Genomic DNA, 14868 nt, shown 5'->3' with positions numbered 1-14868 from the left:
AGTGACACTGGAGGGGGTGCCTACCAGGTAATCCATCAGGCCACTCCAGGCGGTCGCCTCCCGAAGCTTCGTCAGGAGGGAGTCGTCCGGACGGAGGGGCTCGTATGCGGCACAATCTGTGCTTGTTGGAAGCGAAGTGCTTTTGTACATACTCGACCTCGGTGGTCACCCGAACGTTCGCTCCATCCGGTTTGCCCCGAAAGTGTACACAGAGAGATTTCTGACGCGTAGGCTAACTCAAAAGAGAAGAACATCGTGACCAAGGCGGAACTAACGCTGCGAAACACCGTTGCCATGGATCCGACGTGCACGCCTGCGAAACAAACCAGAGGCACGTAGACACACACTCACACGTACGTACTTCCATGGAATTGAAGACATCTGGGGAGACAACAGCATTTCGCTCCCAAGTGAAACAGCGTTCATACGAATCGATGATAAGACAGACGTCCAATCCCCATGGCGCCTTGTCGTTACACGTCTGCAAGATGTCTGCAGCCGAAGTGTGCAATTTACCAGGACTTCTCTCATGCGTGGTGCCCGGTGGTGGCACACGCACGAGCGAAACGGGTGAATTTGGAGCGCGCTATCACCCTAATTTATAGCGGCAGATCAGGCGGTAGCCTCAGAATTGACCGCGGGGCGCAGACACTTTTTGCGGCGAAACTTACGACAGGGAAACCGATCGAGTTCCCGTTTGAGATGGTCAAGGGCCTTTGCTCTCGCACATGTAGTGACCCTAGGGCATCGGGACCAGATGCTGCATGAGATGTGTGGCCAGATGGCGTTACCTGGGGACGCGGTTCAGCAAGCCAAAAACGAGCATATGAGAAACCGAAAGAGACCTCCTGCTTGTATTGCGCAACTCCGACCCTCAACGACCGTGAATTTTTCGACGTTCGGTTGAATCCTTGGGTCGTACATCTGTTGGCTTTCCTGTGCAACTCGAAAAGCAGAAACGGCGGTGACCCGCCCGTGGTACATGATGCTTTTGATCCAATGTATTGACCGGTGGCAATGGCCATATCGGCGAATCAGGCACATGATGCGAGAGTCTCGTCTACGTACTATGCGTCTTTCCGTGAGTGCTGTGCTGCAAATGCCGCAGCATGTATATTTTGCTGCTGGCAGACACGAGGATCAAGATTCAAGACGAGCGCACACCGGCTGGATGGGCACATAATAGTTCTGTTCTGCGGCGCCTGGCTTGCGCTGTTCCGCTCCTCGACAGTGCACTCAAGTGTTGGCAAGTTGAGGTTCCGACGCCACATGAGTGACAGCTTCAGTGTATGCAACCGACAGAGCTTCGGGTGCCCGAAAAAAGTTCGAACACAATATGTTTGGCACCTCGAGTTGGGTGGTAGACTCAGATGATTTCTCGTGTCATCCTGCGGTAGGGTGTTTCAACTTCATTTGCGCGTCCGTTGTTTTGTCACATCTCACCAAAAGACAACGAAACAACCCAGACGCTCTCTACACACTTCTTTAGAAAGACAAGCTTCCTGCCTTGTTTTCTTGGCCCCTCAACCAGCTTCTACGTTTTGAAGTCCTTTGCGTTACCGAAGCACGGGGAATCGTTTTAGGTTACGTAGGGCATAACGCTCGATATCACACAGTGTAACCAGATATGTAGGCCCTCCACCTTCGGGGAGTTAGTCCAGCACATATCTTTGACCTTCGACAATAAATGGGTTTTCTGATGGTGACGCATCACCAGGTCATGCGTAAGAAGTTGATCGTCAGAGTGGCCTCGCAGCCCCCTTACTCTGCCGATATGCAGATCGAATTCCGCTGGACACACTACGCCGATTGCCTTAACGACGCTGGTTTTATCGCTCACGTTGCTTAACGTCTCTACAGTACCTAGCGACGTTAACAGTTCGAGAGCGTTCAATGCACATGCACAGACCGGCGTTTACTCCGGCACGGGCGTTGACCCTTCTTGGCTACTCAGCCTGGTTCGACGCACTAGTCGATCGAGGCACCTCAGCGTTTGCCCACACTCCACGGGTGTATGTACACCTCCCTGTCGTGCCAGTCCGGCGCACCCCCATGGCCAACATCGTAGCGACGTTGCGTCCAGACGTAGCTGGCATCTGCTCTGTTTTCCTTGTAGACAGGCAGTGCCATAAGCGGACACACTTGACTAGATATCCGTCTTCATTCTATTACACGTCTCACTGGCCACTGGGAAAAGAAGAACAGCTGAGCACTGGTGTGCGCATCGGCGGCTTCGATTCCGTTCAGGAAGTCACAGGCTGCACATTTCACTGACAAGGGGTGCGTCTCACCGCCCCTACCAACCGTGAGGCGGATCACAGCTTAGGAAGTTGGAAACTGCGTTCCACAATGGCCCACGACGGTGCGCTGCCAGACATGCAAAGCAAACCGGGGGTAGTCCGTCCACTGTAGGATCTCTGAAAGAAACGATGTCCTGCATTTAGCCACGGAGAGGCTAGGGGGTCCATTTCGAGTCCAGACCCGCGGATCCAGTCTGACAGGATGCTCAACTTCTTTGTCACGTCTGTCACAAACTGGTGATTCGTTTCGAACAGAGTGCCAAGGATAGACACAGCTTCGTCGTACGCAGCCAAAATCGAGCGGTCCTGAATCAATGCCTTCATGCTGGTAGGCGACATTTTTATCGGCTGCAGATGGCTCACACGCACCGGAGAGGCAAGCGAACGAACTCAGCGCAAGCAACCGCGAGCAGCGAAGCAACATGTCTGACACATGCCACCGGCGGCAAGATTGCACACCCTCAGCCCAAACGATGTCCGTTACACAATACACACACCCCGAAGTTCCCTAGCTGTTCGCCACTCTTGGGAGCGCCGCTAGTCGATTAGATGCTGCTCGGCCGTGCTGACCTAAAGACTGCTTGCGAAAACATCCGAAACACCCGTACAACTCAGGCAACCTGTGTGATCGGCGCATGTGTAGAGTGCATGCCGTCCTGCGTAATGCTGGCGGAACTCCACACTACAGCTGCGTTCGTGGAACGACCAGCAAAGCGGATGAAGCAGACGCATGCCAGGGATGCCGCCACTGACACCTTGTGCCACGAGCATGCGGTTCCGCGTCGCGTCTTCCTTCGCGTACATTCACAGAACTCCTCACCTTGTCGGGCTGATCCTGGTAAGCCAAGAGCAGAATTTCCGCCATTTCGTCGAGTGACCACCCGAGAGCAGCATTCAGTCCCGGATACAGATTTCGTTGTTGGTACACAATTGCGTCTTGCATGGTCACTTTCTCGGCGCCTGTCGAGACCGCTGCCTGCGCCTTCAGCCAGCATACAAGATGCCTGAAAAGGGAGAAACAGATGAACTGCCATGATAACCATGCGCGAAGAAACTAGCACTTTTCTGATAAACAAGAAGAAAATATTAAGGATCCGGAAACTAGCAGAGAAGCGCCGTGCGGGATCCCGAGAACTGGCAACACCACTATTTAGAACAAAAGCGGGGTTGAGCAGTGCCTCCTGTCTAGACGGTGCGTGCACGCGTGGCCTGAGACGACTAGGACAGCAGATAGATGGTTTGACTCTCTAGGCTCGCCTCTTAACTCCCACGAGAGCCTCACCAATGAAATTGGAAGATCTCCGGGAGCAGGACATCCAGGCTGTGCCGCTGGTCCTCAGACAGATGCCGCCGCCAACTTTTTTTCAGCAACCGCTTGAGAGAAGAGACTCGCTTTTTCATGAGCCACCGCCGATGTTGGCTCTGCACTGAGCTGTCTGTACCATCGACTCCTTCGAATTCGAGTTTCGTTTTTCCCTTTCGTCGAGAAGCTTTCGGTGTCGGGTCGGCCTCTGCTTCATTTGTGTCGCCCTCTTGCTTGTCTGCACAAGACAAAGAAGATCAGAGGACGCAGAGACGCCCGCGGCACCTTCTCACCGAACTCTGTCTCCTCTGTCTCTAAACCTTCTGCACTCACGTTTTGTAACGAAAGTCAAGAAAAACACGAACTTGCACATTTGGCCGTCCTTGCGGGAGGCCCTCGCAGGCCTTACAAAACGAACTCAACGGCACACATGCACATCTCGAAATCTTGCCCCCCCGCTGAGGGCCTCCAGACCGCCTTCGGTTGAAACTGGTAGCAAACTGAGAATCGCGATTACGTCGCACCTTCTTCAGGCACGCCTTGACCACTCCGTCCGTTCTCTGACGGCTCGTCTCTTCGGGTGTCGCCTCCTTCTCGATCGTTCTGTTCCTCCTCTGCGCCGCTGCATCGCACTCCTCGAGAGGCCCTCCGGCCTCTCTCGTCGGCCTTGCATGCGCGTCCCTTGCCGTTTTCCCCAACGAAATCCTGGTCGTCGTTCGCCTCCTCAGCTTTGGTCGCGTCGAGTGCTTCTTCATGTTTTGGTTCTGGATCTTCCGCACCCTCCACAGCACCTGCCTCTTCTTGCGGGTTCGCCCAGCGTCCGAGGAGCGCCTCGAGAGCAAGGCCCTTCATCCTGTCCGAGTGCGTCCACTCCTTCTTGCACAGAACACATGAGTTCGGGGAGATTTGTTGCATGCGCGTGACCGTCGGCAGCGAAGCGACAGATCGATGGACCCGAGTCAGGACGGCTCGACACCGCTCAGGCGGCGAAAGGCCCTCTGGGTTCCTCTCTGAACCGTTCCGGATTTGCGTTCCTAGAGGCAGTGCCTGCTTGCGTTGCCGATCCCTGCATGGTGAGTTGCCAGCGTCTGACAACTCCAGGGACAGTTCGGGACCGACGGGCGTGACGCATGCATCTGCGCATGCGGAGGCCCGCCGACCGCCTGCGAGGCGCGCCCCAGCGAGCCCCGGGACAAGGAGACACATCCAGACCGTCAGCGGGATCAACGCTTCGGCAGCAGGGGATGAGGGCGCGAGCAAAGAGAGCGAGAGAGATTTTGGGCGAGACAAAGAAGCTGAAGCATCCTCGCGGTTCTGACAGTCGTCTACAGCCATGCTCTCAGACACATGGTCAGAAGACGCGGAGAAAGCCACCGATCCCCCCGCCTCCGGAGAAGACACAGACGAAGCAGACGACCTTTTCGTGGGAAGAGAACTCATTCTTTGAAGATCCCATGGGAGAAAAGCCTCAATCGTTTGGTTGCCAGCAGACGAGAAGACTTCCTCGATCTCCTCCAGTGTGAGTTCCGCGTCTGGCCTGCCAAGATAGAGGCACATATGCAGCGAAAGACGAACACAGCGAACTTAGAGAAGGCCGCGCGCCTGGGGCAGCGAGGGCTTGGCACGGAGTTCTCTCTGTCTCCATCGACTTCATCTTCAGTGTTCGTGACTGCGATACGCGCATGCATGAGCAACGCACGCGTGCACCCGGAAACAACAAAAACGTACTCGACGTAGATGGAGCCGATGCCACAGGCTGGGCACCGGAAACCCCGCGAAAAGTCCACAGGCGCTGAGCATCTGCAGGGAAAGCCAGCAACGAAAACACTCAAATGGACTAATGAAGAGAGAGGAAACCACTGTTTCGTCTTTGGGAATATGCCCCGTGCAAGCTGGCACTAGGCGTCCACGCAGCCGCAGCTCGTGGAGGTCGATTGCGACGACGAGCCATATCGAAGACAGCCGTTGTTGCCTGCCCAAAGACAGTGTGAGTGGAACGAGTGCCTCTCAAGCACCAACTCTCAAAGACCTTCACTCCCACTCACCTACCTACATGCTCCTGGTACATGTACATACACGCATGCGCACATGCATGCAGAGAGACATACGAATACGAATGTGGACCGACGAACGCGCTCCGTAGTCATGCTCATATACATATATACATAAATGCATATATATATGTATACGGTTAAGTGAAAGCATGCAGAGTGTGGCTGTGTGTGTGTGGTGACCCAGGTGCTTTGTGCACATCTCGGAGTAACTCTGCATCTCGGTTTGTCGCACCGTTCGCAAGTGCAGATGAAGTCCTTAGTTTCACTCAGGACTTTTCGGCGTTGCAGAGTCGGCCGCATGAGGTCGTCTTCGGAGAGATAAGTCAGCGTGACCTCGTCCCCAGCCCTGTGACCGAGACAGAAACGGAGCCAAAAACTCGCTCCTGAACAACGGGCACTCGCGATATTCTATCAGAGTGCCCCGAATCTGAATTCACCTTAGAGTTATGTTTGTTCTGCTTCCCCCAGGCGAAGGCAATGAGATCACACCTCACCTCCCTGACTCGGCTGAGCAGTGTCTCGGGTTCGGTGGCAATTGCGTTAACTGCGTCGCGACTTCTCCAGGCTTGCGATTAAAAAGACGAGCAGCAGCCTCGGAGACGGAACCGTCTGCGTCAAAAAGAAGAGCTACTGGCTGGTGCGCAAAACCGGCGCATTTGAGACGTGGGTAGAACATTCACAACATAACACGAGTGCATTCTCGTCCACAGCGAAGAAACAAACGTCGCTCCTACGAAACACATTCTCACTGCTGGCCTGTCCGCGGAAATCCCGGGGACAGAGAAAGCATTGTTCTTCATGGCCGGAGGAGTGCGTTTTTCTCTAAGTTGCTCTGGCAAGCTAGCCGTACTGCCGAAGAGTCCTTACTGCTGCCCCCTCAGGAGTTAGAACTGCATTTCAGTCTGACGTGGCTGTTTCCCCTCTCGAAGCAGCTGGTGATCTTCGCCGTGGAAAGCCGTCGGCGAAATCGAAACGTCTGAGCTTCCGAGTGAGACGGCGACGCGTCACACACGAACAGAGACACAAGGGAAGCCGACAAAGCCTAGCAACGTACGCGATATCTGCGCGAGTCCGAAGAACGAAGGTGTGGTCTTCGTCCGTAAACCAAAGCGCATTCGGCAGACACGAGTGGGAACTGAACGACGGCATAAAGTAGATCACGTAGCCCACAGGGTCCTCGAACTGTTCGAAGCAGTTGTGGATCCAGATCTGAGCAAGTCAGACGCCATTAGACAAAACTCGAAGCATCAAACAAAGGGAAACAATCGGAAAATCAAAAAGGCCGCACGACCTTCAGTTTCCGAGCAGCTAGGGATGTCCAGCGACGCCCAGAGGCCTGTGGGCAGAGACATCTGGAAAAAGTCCGGTGGCCCTCCCTCGTAAATCTGCAAGGCTTCCTGGCATGCATGCAGTATCGTTTTGGTCCTGGGAGAGAGTGTTACACAGAAGACAGCTGCCTCCTCACACGGTGCAAGAGTCAGAGTCATCCTTCCAGTGCTCAGATCGAAACTCATGCTCTCGTGTAAATGCATGCAGACTACCCTGATGCAAGGCCTGTTCCACTGGGTACTCCAATAGATGTGCCCCTTCCTCAAAAGCAGGTGTCACGAGTGGATGCCGTCCGAGATTATTCACGAACATGTAAAACCTTCCATATGTCCCAGAATCGAGGCAGCTGCTGTCACGGAACACGTCTATCCAATGACATCGGATGGACTGACCTGGAGAAGAAGCTCCAAGTCCTCAGGGGTGGTTCGGTTTTCGAGGCGAAACGCGCGAATGATCTTTTTGACTGAACATAACAGTCCGTGCAGGAAGGGCAGTACGAGAACGCACAAATGAGCGTGAAAGTTCCAACGCTAAGAGACAAGTGCTCCTGCGAATCATTGCTGCGAATCAACGACCGTGAAGAGGCGGAGAAAGAGTTAACAGCATGCGTACCTTCCGTGCAAGGGGTGATCTCTGAGGGGACGTGGAGCACCCGGAGAAGCTCAGACTGTCTCTGCGTGATCGACAAGAGTCCTGAAACAGGTGGCTGCGTGTCGAGAATGAGCGAGTTCAAGGCGCACCAGTACCTGCCAGGAAAAGTGATGGAGGGAGGAAGAAAACGTGGGTGAGCCGCGAGGAGCCAGGATTGGACCCGACACGGCAGTCGCAGGCTGAAGACAGAATCCTGTGCCGTGAGGACGTCTTCAAAGATGAGCCTTCGGTCCTTACCATATTGGCTCGAGGTGGAAATTGCTTTCCTTGCAAAGAGCCTCCAGCTCTTTGTAGAGCGGATTGTTTGGGTCCGCCCGCACTGAATGTAGCGGGGGCTCTCTCAGGAGTGTTTCTCCGGCTTGACTGTTACCGGTCGCGTACAGAACCCGTCCTTTGAACTCGTGAATCTCGCATCTAAGAACTCCATTGTGATTTTCCTTGGCGTAGTTGTTGATAAGGTCGACGGTTGAAGCTGACTCCATCCTAACTGTGAGACATTAGACGCTCTAAGGCGAAAAAAATTGCACGCGCAGACGAGTCCGAAAAGAAGTATGCAGCTTTCTGACACTGAATACACAGAGGCAGCAAACGGTACGATTTGCTGTTGAAAGGTCTCTACTCAAATCGAAACACAGTTAAAGACCGCTAGCGCTTTATCGTAGTGTGTACACCTTGATTAGTCCGTTGTGCCGCAAACGAAAGGAACGCTAGCACACTCGAGAAGGTGCCTGAGCTGTACGTGATCAGCAGATGTTTCCAGTGACGGACAAACGACATCCTGATCATGGCACTAATGTGGTAGGGGCCTTGCAGTCCTAGAAATAGCGAATGAACTGAAGCAGGCACTCCTTTTCTTGAGCGAGTACTTCTTTCTATCAAGGATAGCTGCGCAAGTGCATGCGATGCAGTCACTCAGCGCACCGCTGACATGCAACCGACTGGGACTACACGTGAGACAGCGTATTTCCTCTCCCAAGATGGCGTTCCCCAGAGGACAACTTGTTTGTATTCTGCGCACCATACTGATTGGATTTAATAAGTTTTTGTGTAGCAGCTTTGAGATCATCTGCAGAATTTATGGGAGGGACTGCAACTACATGCGTTGACATGTCAACTGGAGGCGCATCGGCGATGCCCAAGTCCTGACCTTCAGTTCGTAGGTCGAGGACTGGATTGCACGAGGCGTATCTTCCGATTCATGGTTTCCTTTTCCAGCCTATATACTTGACGGGTGCGACAAAAGCTGAAGGATTTGAGCGTAGGATGCGGTTTAGTTTCCTTTTGTGGTATGCGCACACTCTGCATGGTGTAATGCGGAGCTGACCACCGGCGTCTTCCGTGACTGACCTACAGATGGAGCGTCTGTCACAACTCAGACGCCCCCTGAAACTGCTGTTTATGGGCGCACCGGGGGTTGGAAAGGGAACGTACGCTAGCCGACTCGCAAGAGATTGGTCGATTCCGCACATTTCGACCGGTGACCTGATCCGAGAAGAGATCAAGGCGAAAACGCCCTTGGGGCAAGTTCTGCAGGAACACGCGGACAGAGGGAATTTAGTGCCGGACAACATTGTGTCGGCCAAATGCCGGCAACGGCTGGCTCAGAAAGACTGCGCAAGAGGGTGGATTTTGGATGGTTTCCCAAGGACGGTGAAGCAGGCTGTTGAGCTCGGGGTGTTTGATCGTCCGTCGTTGTGTGTCCACATTTCCTTGCCAGACAATTTTATTGTGGAGAAGCTGCTGTCTCGTCGAATATGTGTAACGTGTGGGGGGATTTTCAATATTGCTGACATACGTTCCTCGCCGTACGACCTACCACCGCTCCTTCCCGACGCAGGTTGTTCCGGGTGCGGCGGAAGTCCGCAGTTAATGAAGCGTGACGATGACACAGAAGCGGTTGTCCAAAATAGGTTAGGGATCTATAAGAGGGAGACGGAACCGATTCTTCAACTGTACCAAAAGGAAGGGATTTTGCTAGAATACCACGTCACAAAAGGAGTGAAGGACTTGCCTGATTTGTCAAACACTATTCTCACTCGTGTTGAGCAACTGAATGCAGACTCCTGACAGCACCTTGTCCCGTGCCAGCGCATCAGTTTTTGTTCCCCTGTAATGCCTTAATGACACTCCCCAGAAGTGCAGCCATTAAGTTGATATTCCAGAGATTTGCCGGTTGAATGCGGGATGCAAAGAAAATGCGCCGATACTATGCATGCACACGTTATAAGAAACTTTCACACTGCGTCGTTTCATGAAGTGTTGAGGAACTCCCCCACCCGAAACTCGGTGTCTTTGTCGCTCAGGTGTACCTACAGACCCAACAGGTATATCGACTCGAGTCTTGCAGGAAGTCGCACGTGTCTTTTCATGACTTAGAACGTTATCTTTCGTTGGTGCGGAAAAAATGAAAGCAGTGGGTGTCGTTGTCGTTGCCTCTCTTGCGACTGCCGCGCAAGCCACAAACCTTCCGCGTGCGTCGAGATTCTATACGACCACAGAGCGCAGCGTTGATTTGAGAAATTTGCTGGAAAACACAGAGGTGGAACGGCCGCCAGCTCCGGCGGGTCCGGCACATTCAGACAGTGCTCGAGGTAACGTTTGTTGGAGTGGGACGCACGCTTTCATCTCATAAACCTTCATAGAGATTCCCGTTTTGGAGGAGCCTCAGTTCACCCAAGGTCGGTAGGATAGTTCAGGGTACGACAGTCGTCATCAAACGTTGAATGCTTACCCTAGTCAGCACGGATGAGTACAACGAATACAAGCATGGGGTCAGCGATTGTGTGTCTCCCACGATAAGCGCACCTATCATTCAGATTAACGTCAGATGACGGCGCTACAAAAGATTTTGAAGCCGGAAAATATGAAGACTCTCAAGAAGCTCACTGCCATGTTAAATCAGCAGAACACCTTGCCGACTGCCGCTGACCCCCACGCAGCAATGAGCGCAGAGAAACTGACAGTACAACTCCCGTTAATGTGGTGCACACAGCTCACTTGTCACATCAGAGAATCAGGCACTTCTCACATCGGCTATGGCGACTCAAACGGAGGGTTTCGATTTCAACAGTGTGAATCGCGTGCTGGAGAACTGGAAGCAGAACATATCGCGAGGTCCATTTGCCAACATGGTTCCGGCGTTGCCGGCTGATGCTGCCCAGTTTGTGCAGCCAACTGTCCCGTTTGCTACTGTCGCAGGAGCGCCAGTGATGTCAGGACAGTCAATTGTTTCTCCTGTGAGTGGGTGTGGTTGCTCGAGACACCGTACAAATCTGTGGAGCTGACATTTTCCAGGCATTCGCAAACTTCGCGCAAGTGGCTCCTATGCAGTACGCGCTCCCGCCTATACCTTACTTCCAGATCACACCCCAGACAGGCTATCAGTTGTAAGTTTCCCTTCTTCAGCCGTCTGGTTTGCATGTACCATTCGCGGGACCAGTGCTCAGGCGCAACCAGCCATGGAAGAGTTCACGTCTCCCCAGCAGCTGCTTTCGGTCCAAATGTGAAAGAAGTTTTTCCCTGGTGGAGAAGGAGTAACTCAGGAAAACATATTAGTTTCTACGGCATTTTACTGCCGAAGCATGGCTGATGTGCACAGGCGCATGAGCGGAACAGCTGTTATTGTCTTTTAGCAACTAAATTGGTGAAGAGGGAATCGATTTGTGAGGCAACTGCACTCATTAAACACCTCTACTTCGAACTAACACAACAGAGCCAGCACTAAGAGTTGCTTGGCAGAACTCGGCGAAATGTTGCGGGCTTTGACAGACGTGTCCCTTTTGAGCAGGACACGCATCAGCACAAGACTCCCGTTTAGGCCAGAGTGTAGCTGCTATTGCTAACGATTCTCCACCTGTGAGATAAAAAATTATCCACCTGTCAGATAAAAACCATCTGAACGGGGGAAGCCAGCAACATGCGAAAAGCTATGCAATCTCTCTGGTGTGTTCCGGTCTACAATGCGAATCCCCCCTATGCCACTTATTCGCAAGTCAGTCCCTTCATGCGTCTGTAACATATGCAGACATTCTCCATCGGAGATTAGGCACCCTCGTAATCGACACCCGCATCGTTGTTCCAGTGCTGCAGAGGAACCAGAACGAAAGCTTGCTGTACGAATCTACTTGGAGTTGCAGCAGCCTCTGCCTACTATAATCACTCGTTACTATGCGAAGCGATTGCTGGGAAGGGATAGCGCTGCATGTTGTCCCAGGCCGAAGAACTCAAGAAGGGCCGCGCCAGGCGCAAGACTACCAAGACATTTGTCACGAGACGAGGTCGGGTCAACAGCTTTAATTTGATAGGTTGCATCATATCAGCTCCTTCGGATAGCCATGGTCTACGGACGACGAAATCTGTGTCGTCCACGTTGGTCCCCAACGCACTGCTACCTGCGCCTGAAACTGATCTACTGCAGTCGCTCAAGTCCGGATCCTTGCTAAATATGGACAAACACCTGCGCGTCTGTACTTTGTTAGGAGGAGACAGAGCCTGCCACTTGCCGGACTCGATCATCGAGACAGAAGTAGGTGTTTTCTGGCGCAAAAAACATGTTACAGTTTTTATAGAGTCTGGCATCCTGTGCAGCGTCAATTCGCGCCACAGTGGGGCTGGCACACGCAGTTTTCGCCAGCCGCTGCGGTGTGACTTTTCCCGATAACCCGGCACCTTGGGCAAAACTGCCTGGAAAGTGTCTGAAGGTTTCAAGCAAGCAAATGCATACCTTGACTCTTTATGTTGTGGTTGTTGACACTTTTATGCGCGAAAGGCAGTAGGCTACTGTAGATTTATATCCGTGCCGTCACTCTCTAAGGCTGCCCTAACATGCAACCGAAAAAAAAGCGGTCCGTGCACCATGCAGCGGCAGCAGCCGCAAGAGGCAATACTGAGGAGAATACGGCATTTTTTGCTGCTAGACAGTCCTCTGAAGCGGCCCCGCATTCACTTTTTCAGTCATTGTCAGAATCTCGAATGAAGAAGAAGGTTCGGCGGCAGCGGGAGGGAGGGGCCGAGGCACATGCTGCCGAACAGGCGAGTACAGCGTCGCCGCGGGAGGGTCGAAGTAGCCCTGGTCACCGACGAGCAGCAAAAAGTAAGTCGCTGGCGCATTCGACCAACTGCTGCATCGTTCTGACGCACTGTCCCTTGTACCTTTTCCGGGACAAGAGGCATTCCTCAACGGCGGGCCTTTTGAACATGGACGACCATCGGTACCTTTTGGCGGGTCGACCCTCTTCTTCGTCAACTGACAACTTTGCATTTCCTTTCCTCGACAAGATCCAGTCACAGCTTCGCCAGTTGCATGATCCCTTCCTCGAGAGTTCGAGCGATCTCGCTGATGCAGCAGCAGTGCCGAACCGAGGCATGGCGGCAGCAACTGAGGCGGCGGGGGCCAGGGCAGCTGCAGTAGCGGAAGACCGTCGTCTTCTTGTGGAAGCGTGCATGCGCTCTGACGTCGTCCATCAGTGTCTGTTGAACATCCTCGACTCCATAGTGGTCTCTCAGCTCCGCACTGGCATTCCACACTTTGCCGGCAAGAATACCGACGCCGCCGCCTCGGCGTTCACAACTGCGTCAGGCGAAGCTTGGAAAGGCCAGCCGGGCGCGGGAAAACCGTTGTCAGCTCAGCCAGGGAACATGAACTTCGAGCTACTTCTCCACACCATGGACGGCAAGCTGCTTCGCGTCTCCCCTTCGTTTCGCGTCCCGCGAAACTTCAAAGTTTTCAAGAAAGTTGCGACGATGGCACTGTCCTCTCCCACGGGGAAGCTGCGCGGGACTCCCACGGCGCGGTCCGAGAGAAACCGCCGCCACGGCTGGGCTTCTCAGGAGAGGGTCCAGACGGAGGGCGCTGCTTCTGACCGAGAAAGCGAGGCGGATGACCGCGACGAGGAGGAAGAAGAGACCCTCATCGAAGTGCTTCAGCCTCCCTTCTGGAGGCATCTGCCGGACAACTACAGGTGAGTTGGAGAGCGAAGGGTTCGGGGATTCGTAAGACGTTGACTCCATACAGAAGCATATTGAACACGCGTCTGTCGGGTTGGGAGGAGGGGGGGTCGGAAGGTCTCTTTCATTGTTTTGGACAGCTGTGGCTTGCATGCACTCACTGACTTTCAGTGAGGCAGCCTCAGTGTGGAGCTGTTGAGTCCTGCTTGAGTGGGAGGGAGTGATGTGTAGAAAGCGAGAGTCTGACTATCCTAGGAAATCTCTGGAGGTGGGAATGAGTTGCAGAAAGCTTTTGTGTCGTCTCGGGGCGTGAACGAGAAGAGATTCACTTTAATTGCGAGCTGGCCACTCGTGTTGATTTTCTGGGTTTTCTCTGTCTGCAGACCCATTTGCTTGTCTGCTTCGCGCCACGCGCCCAAGGTAGTCTTGCGCCGGATGATGACAGAACTTCGGGAGGAAGCAAACCTCGTCTTTATGATTTCTGCTTGTCCGTACCTCGACGCGGCGGCGATACCGAGGTGTCTAGTGCGCCCCAGAACCACAGGCAGCCTGTTGAATGGAACAGCCGAAATGAAAGGGCGCGAGCCTGCTGGGGATGAGGCTGTGCAGGGGCAAACGGAGCCGACGGCCGAGGTGGACATAACGCGGGATGCATGCACGCCCGTTGTCATAAGCATTTCCAATTTCCCCATGTCCGCTGCGGTCAGGTGTGACAGGCTGATCTACGAGGTGCAGTCGCTTTTGCCGAGTGCGCCGCCCAGTTGAAGGAAAGCGGGTTCGGGCCATTTCCTTACTTGAGCTGTCAGGACACTGCACGGATCTGGCCACTCGGGTCGACACGCGACCAGCGCAGACCCACAGACGGGAACTTCGTTTTTCTTTCGTGTCTGGTACAACTTCTACAGCTCGCGAGCTCTACTGCTCCTTACTTCTTCACCTCAAAATGTGGAGGCGGATGCATCCATTTTTTCGAAGCCGCTGGGCACACGCAGGCTGAAACACTCGACAAAGTTGTGGGCGAAGAGTCTGTGAATATACCGTTCTTTTGTGTCCCTCGGTTCGTCTCGCTTTGTTAAACAGAACGCAGTACACTTCGTCACTCTGGCTGGAAGCTGGCGGAGTGGATTGGTGACGTGACGGATGGATGAGCAATCCTAGACTGTTTTCGTTCTAGGCAAAATATATGGATTACTGTTATCACTCGTATTAACAGCGAGAGAAAACTACTCAGATGCTAGTCTGATCAGTACCATCGTCCTGGGAGTAATCATCTCTGACACCTGAG

At 53.5% G+C, this 14868-nt stretch overlaps 5 protein-coding genes across 5 annotated transcripts; 3 read left to right on the top strand and 2 right to left on the bottom strand.

Moving 5' to 3' along the window:
* Nucleotides 1–1388: 1388 nt before the first annotated feature.
* TGME49_288330 (histone lysine methyltransferase, SET, putative) lies at nt 1389–8467 on the bottom strand. The gene is made up of 10 exons (XM_002368232.2): nt 7875–8467; nt 7599–7732; nt 7379–7449; nt 6712–6866; nt 5890–6003; nt 5332–5403; nt 4128–5140; nt 3583–3841; nt 3121–3304; nt 1389–2648 (listed from the first exon to the last, which is right to left on the bottom strand). Exons 1-10 carry the CDS (start codon nt 8117–8119, stop codon nt 2316–2318), a joined length of 2580 nt encoding a protein of 859 aa, XP_002368273.1. The 5' UTR covers nt 8120–8467; the 3' UTR covers nt 1389–2315.
* A 159-nt stretch (nt 8468–8626) lies between these two features.
* TGME49_288320 (adenylate kinase) lies at nt 8627–9984 on the top strand. Its single transcript, XM_002368231.2, has one exon. It carries the CDS (start codon nt 8991–8993, stop codon nt 9702–9704), a length of 714 nt encoding a protein of 237 aa, XP_002368272.1. The 5' UTR covers nt 8627–8990; the 3' UTR covers nt 9705–9984.
* Nucleotides 9778–11377, top strand: TGME49_288310 (hypothetical protein). Its single transcript, XM_002368230.2, has 7 exons — nt 9778–10228; nt 10280–10315; nt 10374–10408; nt 10465–10599; nt 10655–10873; nt 10932–11023; nt 11077–11377. The coding sequence occupies exons 1-7, from the start codon at nt 10042–10044 to the stop codon at nt 11141–11143; spliced, it is 771 nt and encodes a 256-aa protein (XP_002368271.1). The 5' UTR covers nt 9778–10041; the 3' UTR covers nt 11144–11377.
* Nucleotides 11378–11792: 415 nt separating this feature from the next.
* TGME49_288300 (hypothetical protein) lies at nt 11793–12152 on the bottom strand (the record flags this gene model as incomplete). The annotated part of the gene is made up of 1 exon (XM_002368229.1): nt 11793–12152. One exon carries the CDS (start codon nt 12150–12152, stop codon nt 11793–11795), a length of 360 nt encoding a protein of 119 aa, XP_002368270.1.
* On the top strand, nt 11877–14845 carry TGME49_288290 (hypothetical protein). The gene is made up of 2 exons (XM_002368228.2): nt 11877–13597; nt 13967–14845. The coding sequence occupies exons 1-2, from the start codon at nt 12462–12464 to the stop codon at nt 14346–14348; spliced, it is 1518 nt and encodes a 505-aa protein (XP_002368269.2). The 5' UTR covers nt 11877–12461; the 3' UTR covers nt 14349–14845.
* Nucleotides 14846–14868: the final 23 nt, after the last annotated feature.

The sequence above is a fragment of the Toxoplasma gondii genome, chromosome IX (assembly GCF_000006565.2).
Source record: "Toxoplasma gondii ME49 chromosome IX, whole genome shotgun sequence".
NCBI lineage: Eukaryota > Apicomplexa > Conoidasida > Eucoccidiorida > Sarcocystidae > Toxoplasma > Toxoplasma gondii.
This window is presented reverse-complemented; position numbering and strand designations above follow the sequence as displayed.

Bases quoted from the DNA above. Each gene is read 5' to 3' on its own strand.
- TGME49_288290 (XM_002368228.2), top strand. From the start codon at position 12,462: ATGCAACCGAAAAAAAAGCGGTCCGTGCACCATGCAGCGGCAGCAGCC. The intron at 13,598-13,966 runs GTGAGTTGGAGA...CTCTGTCTGCAG, and splicing joins CATCTGCCGGACAACTACAG to ACCCATTTGCTTGTCTGCTT.
- TGME49_288330 (XM_002368232.2), bottom strand. From the start codon at position 8,119: ATGGAGTCAGCTTCAACCGTCGACCTTATCAACAACTACGCCAAGGAA. The intron at 5,404-5,889 runs GTGCGACAAACC...CTTTCCCTGCAG, and splicing joins TTCATCTGCACTTGCGAACG to ATGCTCAGCGCCTGTGGACT. The intron at 2,649-3,120 runs GTGAGGAGTTCT...AGCCATCTGCAG, and splicing joins ACCAGGATCAGCCCGACAAG to CCGATAAAAATGTCGCCTAC.
- TGME49_288320 (XM_002368231.2), top strand. From the start codon at position 8,991: ATGGAGCGTCTGTCACAACTCAGACGCCCCCTGAAACTGCTGTTTATG.
- TGME49_288310 (XM_002368230.2), top strand. From the start codon at position 10,042: ATGAAAGCAGTGGGTGTCGTTGTCGTTGCCTCTCTTGCGACTGCCGCG. The intron at 10,229-10,279 runs GTAACGTTTGTT...AAACCTTCATAG, and splicing joins ACATTCAGACAGTGCTCGAG to AGATTCCCGTTTTGGAGGAG. The intron at 10,874-10,931 runs GTGAGTGGGTGT...GACATTTTCCAG, and splicing joins GACAGTCAATTGTTTCTCCT to GCATTCGCAAACTTCGCGCA.